The sequence below is a fragment of the Natrix helvetica genome (genome assembly GCF_964273705.1).
Source record: "Natrix helvetica genome assembly, chromosome: 1".
Lineage (NCBI taxonomy): Eukaryota > Metazoa > Chordata > Lepidosauria > Squamata > Natricidae > Natrix > Natrix helvetica.
This window is the reverse complement of record NC_138548.1, coordinates 26896753-26910018: the sequence shown is the minus strand read 5'-3', so window position 1 is coordinate 26910018 and position 13266 is coordinate 26896753. Positions and strand designations below refer to the sequence as shown.

The following is a 13266-nucleotide window of genomic DNA, read 5'->3' as shown; positions in this document are numbered from 1 at the left end:
AGGGCGTGTCTGATTCCCAACCCTGCTAAAAATGTTTCGAACTGCATGGCCGTGAATTGGGGCCCGTTGTCCGATACTAACAGATCTGGTAGACCATGGGTGGCGAAAAGCCGCCTAAGAACCTTTATAACTGCCTCTGCCGTGGTTGATGTCATTAGGACTACATCTAACCATTTAGAATAAGCATCTACAACTATGAGGAAGGTTTGACCCTGGAATGGTCCTGCAAAATCAATATGAATGCGTGACCAGGGTGCCTTGGGTTTCTCCCATTCTGTGGCGGGCGCTTCCGGGGGTGCTGGTCTCGACTCCTGGCATGGGTCGCAAGTGGCCACCCACTCCTCTATTTCTTTGTCCATATTGGGCCACCACACATAACTTCTCGCTAACGCTTTCATTCTCACGATCCCCGGATGACCCATATGTAAAGCATTCAATACCTTTTTTCGTAGAGCAAAAGGAATAACAACTCGATCCCCCCACAACAAACATCCCTGTAACACGGAGAGTTCGTCCCGTTTAGACCAAAACATTTTGAATTCCGGGCCCACATTTCCCTTCGGCCACCCCCTCCATACCCAAGTTTGCACTTGTTTTATTAAATTGTCCTTCGAGGAGAACCTTGCGACATCGTAAGAAGAAACCGGTCCCGAATCCAAACAGTCAATGAGCAATACCGGTACTTCTGGAGTGGGGTCTGGCAAAATGTCTGGTAATGGGCAACGGCTGAGCGCATCTGCGTGCCCTAGAGTGGAGCCCGGTCGATGAATTAACTTGTAAGAGTACGCAGCCAGGAAAACAGTCCACCTGGTCATACGTGGAGAAAGGGAGACCGGAGTGGGGCGATTTCCCGCCAAAAGTCCTAACAGCGGTTTGTGATCAGTAATGAGTTCAAAATCGCGGCCGTAGAGGTATTCATGGAAACGTTTCACACCTGCAACGGCAGCCAATGCTTCTCTGTCCATTTGGCTGTAGTTCCTTTCGGCCGATGAAAGAGTTCTGGAGTAGAAAGCAATGGGTGCTTCTTTCCCGTCGGGCATCCTGTGGCTGAGGACTGCTCCAACCCCGAAGGCGATGCGTCGCAGGTCAATACCAGCGGGAGGGTTTGACTGTATTGCACAAGTAGTGAGTCAGTGGTGAGCAGGCGCTTTACCCCGGCGAATGCTGCAGCTTCGGCTCGTCCCCATCTCCATGGTGCGTTCCTCTGGAGTAGACGGTGTAGTGGCTCAGCAACGGTCGCCTTCTGTCTCAGAAAAACGCTGTAGAAATTAAGTAGTCCGAGGAAGGCCTGCAACTCGGTTTGATTTCGTGGTGTGGGGGCGTCCTGGATTGCCTTAATTTTCTTTTCAGTGGGGTGAATTCCCTGACCATCAATTCTATAACCCAGGAATTCTACACTAGGCACGTTAATTTGGCATTTTTCTTTTTTAAGGCGGAGGCCCTTCTCTCTGATTCTGGCCAAAACAGATCTGACTCTTTTGTTTAGTTGCTCCTCGTTTGCAGCGGACACCAAGATATCGTCAAAATATGGGACGACTCCCGGTATCCCTTGCAACAGTCGTTCCATGACGCTCTGGAACAATCCTGGAGCAATACTTACGCCGAATTGTAGCCGGTTGCATTTAAACGCTCCTCTGTGCGTCACTATAGTCTGGGCCTCCGCTGTGGCGCTATCTACTGGCAGTTGCTGGTAAGCTTGTGCCATATCTAACTTAGCGAAAACCTTTCCTGGCCCCAATGAGTGCAATAGGTGCTGTACTACGGGCACCGGATATGCGCTCTGTTGTAGCGCGACATTAATTGTGCATTTATAGTCTGCGCACAAGCGGACTGATCCGTCTGACTTAACTGGGGTCACGATAGGTGTCTCCCAACGCGCGTGATCTACCGGCTCAAGGATTCCTTGTTCCACTAACTTATCTATCTCTTTATCTATTTTTGGGCGGAGTGCAAAAGGCACTCGTCTCGGTTTAAGTCGGATTGGCGCCACATTTGGATCTAAATTGAACGATATTGGTTTGCCCACATACTTACCAAGACCGGAGCTGAACACATCCTCGAACTCCTTAAAGATCTTTTCAGCGCTGCTGTTTCTCACGGCGTTGATTCCGGTGACTTCTAATCCCAGGGCTTCAAACCAATCAAGCCCCAGGAGGTTCTGCAATGGCGCGCTGGAGATGGTCACGGGCAGCTGGGCTTCGATGTCCTTAAACTGGATGTGGAATGTGCCTTGGCCCACGATGGGGACTTGGTTCCCCTGGTAGTCTCGTAGCAGGACGTCAGGAGCGCGCAGTTGGCTCTTTCTGAGGCCGGGAATGGCCTGTTTCATGGATGCCCATGAAATGATCGTCAGGGTTGATCCTGTGTCAACCTCCAGCTCGCAGGGTGAGCCCTCCAAGAGGACTGTGACTTTCAGCCTTTTGGGCCGCTTAGGGCGGACCTGATGTATCGTGGTGAGATACGTTCGCAACTCCTCTCTCTGGGTCAACTCTATCTCATCGTCTATATCCTGAAAATACTCTCGTTGAGCGTCTTGGTAGAACGCTCTTTCGGCTCTCTGTGTGAATTCTCTCTGGGGATACGCTCGCTCACTTTCTTGTGAGTAATCTCTCTGGGAATACGCTCGTTCAGCTCTTTGGGGAGTTTCTCTCTGGGTAAACACTTGTGGATTTCTCTCTGGGCGCCCTTTTTGATTTCGCCAAGCCCCTGGGTTGGGCTTCTGTTGGCGGTACATGGGTGGCTGCCGTGAGGCAGGGACTCCGCTCCGGCACACTCGTGCGATGTGCCCAAGTTTGTTGCAGTGCGAACAAACAACGTTCCTGAACCTGCAAGTAGACCTGGGGTGATTCCCTCCGCAGCTTGCGCAGGGCGGCAAGCGGGATCCGGGTTTCCCCCCAGGCCTCCAGTGACTGCTCTGCATTAGGTGACTGTCCTCGAACTCGGGATCCACGTAGTCGGGGCTTGCGTCTTCGTAGTGGACTCTGGTTTGTCTCGGTGCCGGCTGGGTTTCGTTGACCCTTCTTTGTATGGTCACTGCTGATTTCTCCGCTGATTCCGACGCTCTTGCTTTGTTCAATGCTGACTGTAGGGTTAGATTCGGGTTGGCTAACAGTTTCTTTTGCAACGAAATGTCTCTTACCCCACAGATGAATTGCTCTAAGATATGCTCTTCCAAATCCCTGTATTCACAGTGGGCTGCTATTCTTCGTAGAGCTGCAACAAATTGGTTAATGGATTCTCCCGCCATTTGAGTCCTCGTGTTGAATTCTTTGCGGCTGACATGGCGGGACGGTTTTGGCGCGTAATGTGTTTCCAAGGCTTGTTTCAGCGTCGCCCACGGTACTGCTTGTATTGGAGTAGGCGCGGTGAGGTCTCTGGCCGTATTGAAGACTTCCTTTCCGCAGTAGCCGAGGAAGATATTTTTCTTTCTTGCATCGGTGATCCCCGTGTACTCATTTGCTTCGAGGAAACACTCGAAGCGAATCATGAAGGCTTCCCATTCGTCGGTTGCTGGGTCGAAAGGAGCGGGGGGAGCATGCATCGCCATTTTCTCAGTTTGAATTTGCCGCGCTGCGGTGATCTGAGATGGCTGCCGGAATTTCTGCCGAATTCCTGGGCTGGATCAAATCCGGAGATTCTTGAAGTGCGCTCTTCGTCCTATCTGTCTCTCAATCCCACCTTCGTCGCCAATGTTAGATCTGGGCAACGAGAGACAGACTGCGGACACGAAGTAACTCAACAGCTCATTTTATTAGTAGTAGTAGTGATCCAGCTTAACCTGTGGTCGGAGGGTTCCCCTTTTATAGGGATGAGGCACGCCCATTGACCAATCAGATGAATACCTGTTTCCCGCTGTAGGAGCGGACCTGAGGGAAGACTTATCTCGATATATGCTAATATCTAACAGAATTAGTTTGAGAATTTATCTTCTTTGGATCCAAAATTGTTCATGATGGCACTTCTAGTCCTGAAAGCAAATGCAGAATAATCTTAGACCGCGCTGCAATGATTAACAAGAATAAGATCTGGAAAAGCAGATGTCTTGATATAAATGCAAATGGCAGGGTAGAACTGTATAGGTATAGGTATAGGTCTTCCTTATAATGATGTAGGAGTGTGAGAGTTGGACACTAAGAATGGCTTATCGAAGAAGTCATGCCTTTGAACTGTAATGCTGGCATAAATTATTACTTATACCACAGACAGCCAGAGTAACAGTGAGGTGTTGAATCATATAAAATCAGACATAACACTAGAAGCTAAAATCATAACACTATGTCTAATTTACTTTGGCCATGTCATGAATGCAAATTCATTGGCGAAGGCAATGATGCTAGGAATGGCTAGTGGAACAAGAAGGACAAGCAACCAAGCATGCTGGCTTGATAATATCAAATCTGACACAAAGTTGAACATCCAACAATTGAAAGAAGCAGGGGGTAGCATGGAAAGCATTTGCCTATAAAGTCGCAGAGAGTTGGACACGCCTATATACTTCAACCAACCAACGAGTATATGAAATTTGTTCAATTTCAATACCTGCCTATCCTACGTGCAGCCAACAATCAAATCAGTTGAGACCAAGCACAACATTACAGGGCTAGTCATTCTTTCTCAGCCCAAACTACCTCATTGGATTGTTATTGGGAAAATAGAAGGAGAAAATGCATTGGAAATGGACATAAACGTGATATCAGCTGAGAAAAAAGAATGCCTGTCAATACACCCAAAAAATACAAAACCAGATCTTCAAGGTCTGGCAAAAGGCCGGCAGGATTGGGGCCACCCTAATCTCGGCAAGGGAGAACGTACCCCGAGGGCAGAGACCACGGACGGCCCTCATACACACACACACACACAGAGTCACGGTTAACATGAAGGAGTTACTTCGCTTTTTGCCGACTACGCTCATTCATGGCTGCACCGCTACTTCTGCCGCCTCCGCCGCTGCTATTCTCACGTTCTCCGTCTACTCTAATCTTATCCGGAGACACGCCCTTCGCGTAGGAGTAGGGAAACCTAGCGGGGAATTGGGGGAAAGTCTCCGCGCTGATCCTTCGGGGCGCCGCTGGGCAGCTGCGAGCAGAGAAGAGCGGCTGTCCGGTCTCCCTTCCTAGCTCCCAGTCAGAGGGCGCCGCCGGAAAGCAAGGCCCGCTTTGCCCGTCCTTCCTTCATGTTGTCGCCGCCGCAACCGGCGGTCGTCTTCGAGCGGGAGCTGCCCCGGCGGGACGGCTCCGGGATCCTCCGGCTGACGCAGCGTTCAGCCGGTGGGACGGGCTCGGTGGTGTGGGACGCCGCGCTGGTGCTGGCCCGCTTCCTGGAGAAGAGCGCGGCGCAAACAGGGCAAGGCACGGAGCAGAGCGGCGGAAGCCCGGTGGGCCTTCTCCGCCACAAGGCCGCGCTCGAATTGGGCGCCGGCACCGGCCTCGTCGGCCTCGTGGCCGCCAGTCTCGGGTACGGGAACGAGGGCAGGCGGGCGTGAGGGCGGGCCTTCTCTGGTCTTCTGACCTGCCTTGGATGTTCTCTCGGGTCTGGCAGAGAAAAGAGCAACCTCGATCCGTGCGGCTTGTGTGTGAAAAGCAGCTCTTCTAGGCACCCCGGGCTTCTGATGGAAGCAGAAAGGAGCTCGAGAGCCCTGCTACCATCTCCACACCTTCCTGATCAGAGATTGTTTACCAAGAAAGTTTTTTGTTTATCCCTTTTGGGGATGTACTTACTTATTTATAGTTCAGGTTTCTGAACCACCCATCTCCCCCAAAGAGGAACTTTTAACCCACTTACTACTTATACAAAGTGCAAAAAGCTTCTCCCCCCCCTCTCCCCATGGCTGTTGAATAAATCCAGCTTGGATAGACTCACACTAAACCAGAAATAATTGCTTACAAATTGTAATGGCTGTATTCATTCGAAAAGTTAAGCAATAAATCACACTACACCTTAGCATGTCAAGCAAATAGTTAATCATAGGCACAACACTGATGATGCAAAATTCCCTCTGTATGCCTGCTCCATTGGAGGAAGAGAGACAGAGATTATTTTCTCTCTAGGACTATTATAAAGGGTTATTGCAGTTACTTGAAAGTAAGCTAGGCCATATTTCACATGTAATATTTTCCAGCTATATCTAATTCATTTGTCAAGAGAACCGGCTCTGTGTTGCGTTAATACATTTAGTTCTGTTCATGGTTTGCTTTGGCAGGAATTTCCTGTACATGACTTGCTTTGGCAAGTCAAAACTTCTTTAAAAATTGACATTGTGGAAGGGAACCATGCTTGTCTACTGTGGCAAATAATCAGTATGGATTCTGATAGCACCTTTTCCAACTAACACATCTTATTAAAAGGCAAATCATTTTATCAGATGCACACAAATCTAAACCCTATATTAGTCTTAGCCCAATGTTTCTTAACTTTGGCATTTTGAAGATGTGGGGCCTTCAACTCCCAGAATTCCCAGTAAGCGTAGACAAATTTAAGAAATCTTGGTTCAGCCACTGAAATTAACTGCAGTTCACAAAATTTTATACCATTCAGTAGGTGGGTTTTATACTTCATGCTGTTTTATGTCTTGCATTGCTTGAATAGTAGTGGGGGAACCAGGAAAACTAATGTATTTTCCTTCCTCCTTTTTTGTAGAGCAAATGTTACTGTTACTGATCTGGAGGAAGTTCAGGATTTATTAAAAGTGAACATTGAGAATAATGAACATCTTGTATCAGGTTCTATTCAAGCCAAGGTACTGAAATGGTTTGTATTAAATTTTATTTTATTTACTTTAAGAAATTGAAAGCCTATTTTGGTTAATCAGACAGTTACAGCAGTCTAATTTATTTTATATGTTTAATCATATTTTTAAACCATCTCCCTCACAGAGGGAAGTTGACAAGATTAACAAGGCAGATTAAATATTTTTAGCGTACCTCAGTCTGCAAAGGACCTTGATAAATTGTTGGAGTGAATTATATATATTTAAAGTTACACTATAAAGTTTGATAGGACTTTGGAAAATTTAAATAAATGATACATCAGATGTGCATCTAACTATTCTGCTTTAAGAAACTTGGCTAAAATTCAGGGCCTACATAAAATAACGAATGAATCAAATGTTATTTCTATATTTTTTATTAGATTGATTAGATTTATATGGCCATTTGCCTCATAAAGCAATTCTGGGTGACTAATACAATATAAACACTGGTGTTAGGTGGCCAATAAGTTTAAATTATTAATAATGATAAGAATAACATTAGTAAAATAACTAAGTTCTATAAATAAGACACATCAGGAAACAAAGGGAAAAATGACCACTGAAAATAAACCAATCAGTAACAAATACTCCCAATATTGTTTGTGTTACATCAATCAACCTTCTGGGCTTTAGTTGCTTATTGTATTTCCCCAGTGGTGTTTTGTTAGATTTGGTAGGAAAGGTGCTGAGGCAGGAGATACCATCCAGCCTCTTCTGCCATGGCACCAACCCTCTGCAACTTCATCCTCTTAGAACAGTGGGTCTCAACCTTCCTAATGCCGCGACCCTTTAATACATTTCCTCATGTTGCGTGGCCCCCCCCAACCATAAAATTATTTTCTGTTTTCCGTATTTTTTTGAAAATATGTGTTTTCCAATGGTCTTAGGCGACCCTTGTTAAAGGGTCGTTCGACCTCCAAAGGGGTCCTGACCCACAGGTTGAGAGGTAATTAGGCTCTGAATTTGCTGGTCTTTTTCAAGACATTACAAACTTGGTTTTGCCCTCAAGCTTGGGATCATGATAGTGTGGATGATAAATAAATAAAGGGAGACTAGTATAGATCTATTTCAAGCTATTTAGCTCTCATCAGCTAGCCATACCCTTACTGGGATTTGAACCTGGGCTGTATTACATATTAGGTAGATATATTAGCCACTAAGCCACAGGCTCTCCTCCTTATCAGCTGAGCCAGGGAAATAGGTACGGTATGTATTTGTGTTACAACCCCTGGTATGCCCAAATATGGGAGGGAGCTCACTACTCCCCCTTTCTGTCCTTCGGTTCATTACAGAAGACCATCCAGGCAGAAAACCATATTTTTATTTTTAATGTTGCCTTTGCTATGTTTGTGTTGTATTTGTGCTGATAAATAAATAAAGGGAGACTAGTATGTATGTATGTATGTATGTATGTATGTATGTATGTATGTATGTGTGTATATATATATATATATATATATATATATATATATATATATATATATATATATATAGTGCTTTTAATTGTAGTTGTTTTATTCTGTTGTTAGTTGTTAGCCCCCCCCTGCTCCGAGATTCATGTGAGATATACGGCCATATGGACTAGTTAAATAAGTAGTCTTTACTCCACAAGTCTTTACTCCTTTTATTCACATGTTTAGGGGGGAGGATGTGACAGATTTTCTTCCTGCGCCTGATTTCATATTGATGGCAGACTGCATCTACTACAAAGAGGTAAACTGCATTCCATTAATTAATATCAGTGGGCTAAGAATAGAGTTGAGGACAGGCAAAGAATCTCTAGCCCTGCAATTGGGATTAAACTTGTGACATCCTTTGAACTGATTTTGATGCTGTGAGATCATGGTAGAAATGCCACAGTAAAATGATAACCAGTGAGCTATGTTTTCTTTCTACAGTAGGGAGTACAAAGCCTATGAACACCGTTGAACTTTTGAGTCTTATGTTTGGCTATAAGATTTCTGAATGATCTTGAGGAGTTCACCTTGCCCAAATTCTTTAAAATTGCATTTAAGTATGGTTAAAAAAAAGCCCTTTCCTTTCTGTTAAAGGGCTAAGGTCCTTGCACCCATCTTGTCCTCACATCATTTCTGTGAGATACATACAGACAGTCATAGCAAGTAGTCCAATGTTATCCAGTGAATTTCATAACTAAATAGGATGTTAAGTCCAGATATTCCAGTTTTGGTCAGATGCTATACGTTTAGGGTAGATAGCCAAGGATCCCAATGATGTTTTAGACTACAGTTCCCATAAACATTCAGCATAACTATTTATTCATGATTTTGAAAGTTGGAATGTAGGCTATTGAGAGTTCTCTCCTTCTCTAACTCCTATGTCATCTTTTGTCAGGCTGATAGAATATAAAAATAATAGCCTTTCAGTACTTCATGATTGTCATCCTAAGTCTATATTCTGATCTTTCTCTGGATTCTACTTGCACTTACTACTGCTATCTGCCTGGTAATTATTCAAAATAACTTAAAGTTCTGAGAGGCCATCAAAAGAAATAATAATATTTGCTAATACAGTGATCCAGTTGCTTGTTTTCATCTTTTTGAAGTACAAATTGGACTGAGCCATATATAAACGGTGGAGGCTAAATGTCAAATATTTAACTTTCATGATTAGTCACTGGAACCACTTGTTAAGACCCTGAGGGACTTGGCTGGCTTGGATACTTTCATCCTTTGTTGTTATGAAGAAAGGACTGTGGGACAAAACCCAGAAGTAGAGAAAAGGTACTTTGAGGTGAGTCACATTCAAGTGGATCTGAAGGAATCAAATTTCTCTGGGGAGGGGGTCTTTGCAAGAATAGAAGGGCAGGTTTTCAAAACCAGGATTCTAAAATACTGAGTAATGATTTCATGCTTTATATTATTTCCTAAAACAGTCATAAGCAGCACAAATAATATTTTGAGAATACTGTGGTTTTTAAGAGCTTGTTCTGGTATAATTTTAAATCATAGCTTCTTCAGAGGGACTTTGAGTTACAAAAGGTTCCTTTGGGTGAACATGATGAAGAATATCGGAGTGAAGACATTCATATCTTTATCATACAAAAGAAAAAAATGGTACGTATTAGCCTTATTGGTTCTTTAAGTGAGTTAAACGTATTCTGGATATCAATCAGAATAGAGCTGGAAGGGACCTTGGAGGTCTAGTCCAATCCCCTTAGCAGACCCTACCGTGTTTCCCCGAAAATACAACTAAGGCCTTGCCACATTTTTCGTGTGGGCAAAAATATAAGCCCCCCCTGAAAATAATCCTCCTGGACAACCCCCCCTTTCTGGCCAGGCAGTATCCCGAAGGCGCCAAGCCGCAGGGGGGGGAGGCACTCATGTTGCTTGGCGCCTTCGGGATACTGCTAGGTCGGGGAGTGGCGTTCTGCCTGGCCGGAGGGAGGAGTTGGGAGTATGCCAACCCCAAAACAATAAGCCCTCCCTTGATGATAAGGCCCAAGTCATATTTTGTGGGTGAAAAAAAATAAGACCCTGTCTTATTTTTGGGGAAACACGGTATAAACAAACCGTCTTCCCTCCTTACAAGCCGATTGAATAAAAATGATTTGAGGCTCTGATTTAGTTTCAGAGTTGTCCACTTAAAAATCAAATCCATCTTTATTCCATTTACATACAGCATACATTTGAAATCTCTTATCTTTTTTGACCTCCATTTCTTTACATATTCAATTTATATGTCACCTGACTTTCAGTGACTCTGAGCGGTTTAGAAATTATTAAAAATAAGAAAACGCCACAAAACAAAAAAGAATGAAGATGCACCGATAAAATAAAATCTACCATCCCCCGGAGTCCATTTAGACTCACACCTACTGCTTTGTTGACTCCATCCAGCCACTTCGTTCTCTGTTGTCCCTTTCTTCTTTTTCCCTCAATCTTTCCCAGTATTAGGTGTGATAGCATCAAGCAAATTAGCACATGGCTGAGGGAAGAAATTGTGTAGCATGTAATTATGGAAGGAAATTGTTTTGGTTGTTAGATTCAGCCAAATTGTTTATTACATTTTTCAGAATATTTCAACATGAAATCCTTGATGGTGTTTTCTGACCTCTAATTTACAGAAGAACTCTGAAGAAAATTGGAAATTAAAGAATTTTTAATAAATTTTCTGCAGAACATCTCTGCAGAATCAGCATATTGTTTTATACTAAAGTGATTTCAGAAAAAAAATCAATTCTCTTGAAAAAGAACTACAGAGGAGAAAGAGAAAAAGAAAAGAAAGAGAAAAAGAAAGAAAGAAAAAGAAAGACGTTAACTTGAGAATGTCAGATGAATGGTTTTGTATGAATATATGCATAATATCCAATCCCTCTTGGGCAACATCTGTTTTAAAAATTACCATTTTATTAGAAAATTTATATATTAAAATTCTTTCTTATTTAAATGGGCAGAATGGTGCATCATAGGACAACAATTTTTGAACCAAGGTATCACAAATGGGCTTATCATCCTGCTGGGAAAGGAAGGAAATGAATATGGAGGAAGGAAGGAAGGAACAGAGCAGGGGGAAAACTCAGCACTTTCTTGGCCCATGCTGTTCCCTGCACCTTCCCCAAAATCATGTTACGTTTGTGGACCCCCACACATTCTCCCTGGCCTGTGCCACCCTACTGCTGTGCCTTTCCTAACCCGTACAGCACCTCTTGCACATCTCCATTCACCTTTTCTGACCTGCACCACACTGCCTCTGCACCATTCCTAACCTGCATGGCACCTCTCATACTCTCCCAAGCAGTCCCATGCACCATCTGTGAACACTACCACCCCAATTCTTCTTCAATCACACCACCTCCCTGTGCCTCCTCCCCAACCTGTATGGCATCTCTTCCACACATCCAGAGATGCTTCCCCAAGCACACAGCGCCTCTCATGACTCACCACTTACCTGTCTGCTAGCCTTGGACTTCAACTTCCCATTGACTCTTTCCCTACAAGCTTCCCACAAGTAAAGTAAATGGGGAAGCTGGCAGAAATTCTAAGGAAGACAGAAGCAAGGAAGAGAATGACAGCATGATAAGGAGGGAGGGAGAAGCGTTTCTGATGCTCTTTACCAGTTTCCCCTCATGTAAATCCAATGGGGAAGACGGCGGGAAAACGGAAGTTGTTCCTGCTCCCATAGTGTCTTTGCCCACTAGTGGTCATTCTGTTTACTAAAGAAATGTCTGTGAAAGAATGACCCAGCAGGTGACAAGTTGTCTAATTTAATGATTTATTAAACTATTGTTCTTATCCTAATGCATCTTTACATATTTGCTGAACTTACTGTATAGTTTCAGACTTTTTTCAAAATAATATATTGAAAATATAATAGTCACATATAGAGACAAAAGTTAAAAGGCAAAGTCTGCTGTGCCATTAGGTAACAAGAGTTGCTGTTTTTGTGCAGAGGTAAATGTAGTCTTCAAATTAATGCTAAGACTGCCCAGTGCAATCCCACATGATTTTATTTTATTATTTATTTATTTATCACATTTATCACATTTACATACTCATCTTGTGGTGCTGGTGTGGCCAATCACAATACTACCATTTACTAGCAGAATATTTTGTTCTGGAACTCAAGGCAGCGATGTACATAGTTTTCCTTTTATTCTTCCCCAAGGCAAACAACTTGTGAGGTAGGTAGGGGCTGAGAGTGTAACTAACTCTAAGTTACCCAGAAAGCTTTTTTAGATGATGATGGAATAGCACCTGGGTCTCCCCACACCTTCAACACCTCTTGTTTCTTGCATATGGCTCTCTGAAGACATCACCAATGTTCATAGTCAACAAATCTACCTACAAAAAACTGATGACATGTTCATGGCGAGCCAGCCACCTACATGTTTAACCAGAGATTAGGTCATCATATATGTTTGATTTTCTTCCCTACTGGATTGAGGATTAAGCCTGTTGGATTTAATTCCAGTTCCATGTCACACTGAGACCAGAAGATGAAAAAGTTAAAGCATGACGTCAAGTTCAGCTCCAGAATATACTCATGTAATGTTCTTGGCAACAATATGGAAACGATTTGCCACACAAGGTTCTTCCATTTCTCAACTGTGCCTACAGCATAGGTATTCACTGAAGGTTTTCATGCAAGAATTATTGGATTTTGGCAGTACACAAACAAATAAAAAGAACCTGACGGCTAAAAAAGCTAACGGCAGCCAGATACTGTCTGCCACTGCTGAGAACCTGCAACGCAGGGCATGAAAATTAACTTATTTTGGGAGTAGCCAACTTCTCCAATGCCAGAGGGAGGCAGTATAAGATTGGAGACTTACTCTAGCCGCCTCCCAGACTAGCACATAAATTTTCCAGAGAAATGTGTATATCCAGTGCTTTACAAAGGTTTACAGTTCACATCTATCACAATAATTTACGTGTCCAATAGCATTCTAGCAATTGTGTTTGATGTAGCTGTCAACAATGTTCACAATCACAAGACAGTGGGCAAAGAAGGAGTGAGTATTAAAACTAGTTTGTGGTGTAAGCATCTTTTTCAGACAC

The 13266-nt window shown here is 43.7% G+C and overlaps 1 protein-coding gene across 1 annotated transcript; it reads left to right on the top strand.

Moving 5' to 3' along the window:
• Positions 1-4993: 4993 nt before the first annotated feature.
• VCPKMT (valosin containing protein lysine methyltransferase) lies at positions 4994-10988 on the top strand. Its single transcript, XM_081936439.1, has 6 exons — positions 4994-5454; positions 6637-6747; positions 8389-8461; positions 9380-9499; positions 9718-9822; positions 10782-10988. Exons 1-6 carry the CDS (start codon positions 5174-5176, stop codon positions 10794-10796), a joined length of 705 nt encoding a protein of 234 aa, XP_081792565.1. The 5' UTR covers positions 4994-5173; the 3' UTR covers positions 10797-10988.
• Positions 10989-13266: the final 2278 nt, after the last annotated feature.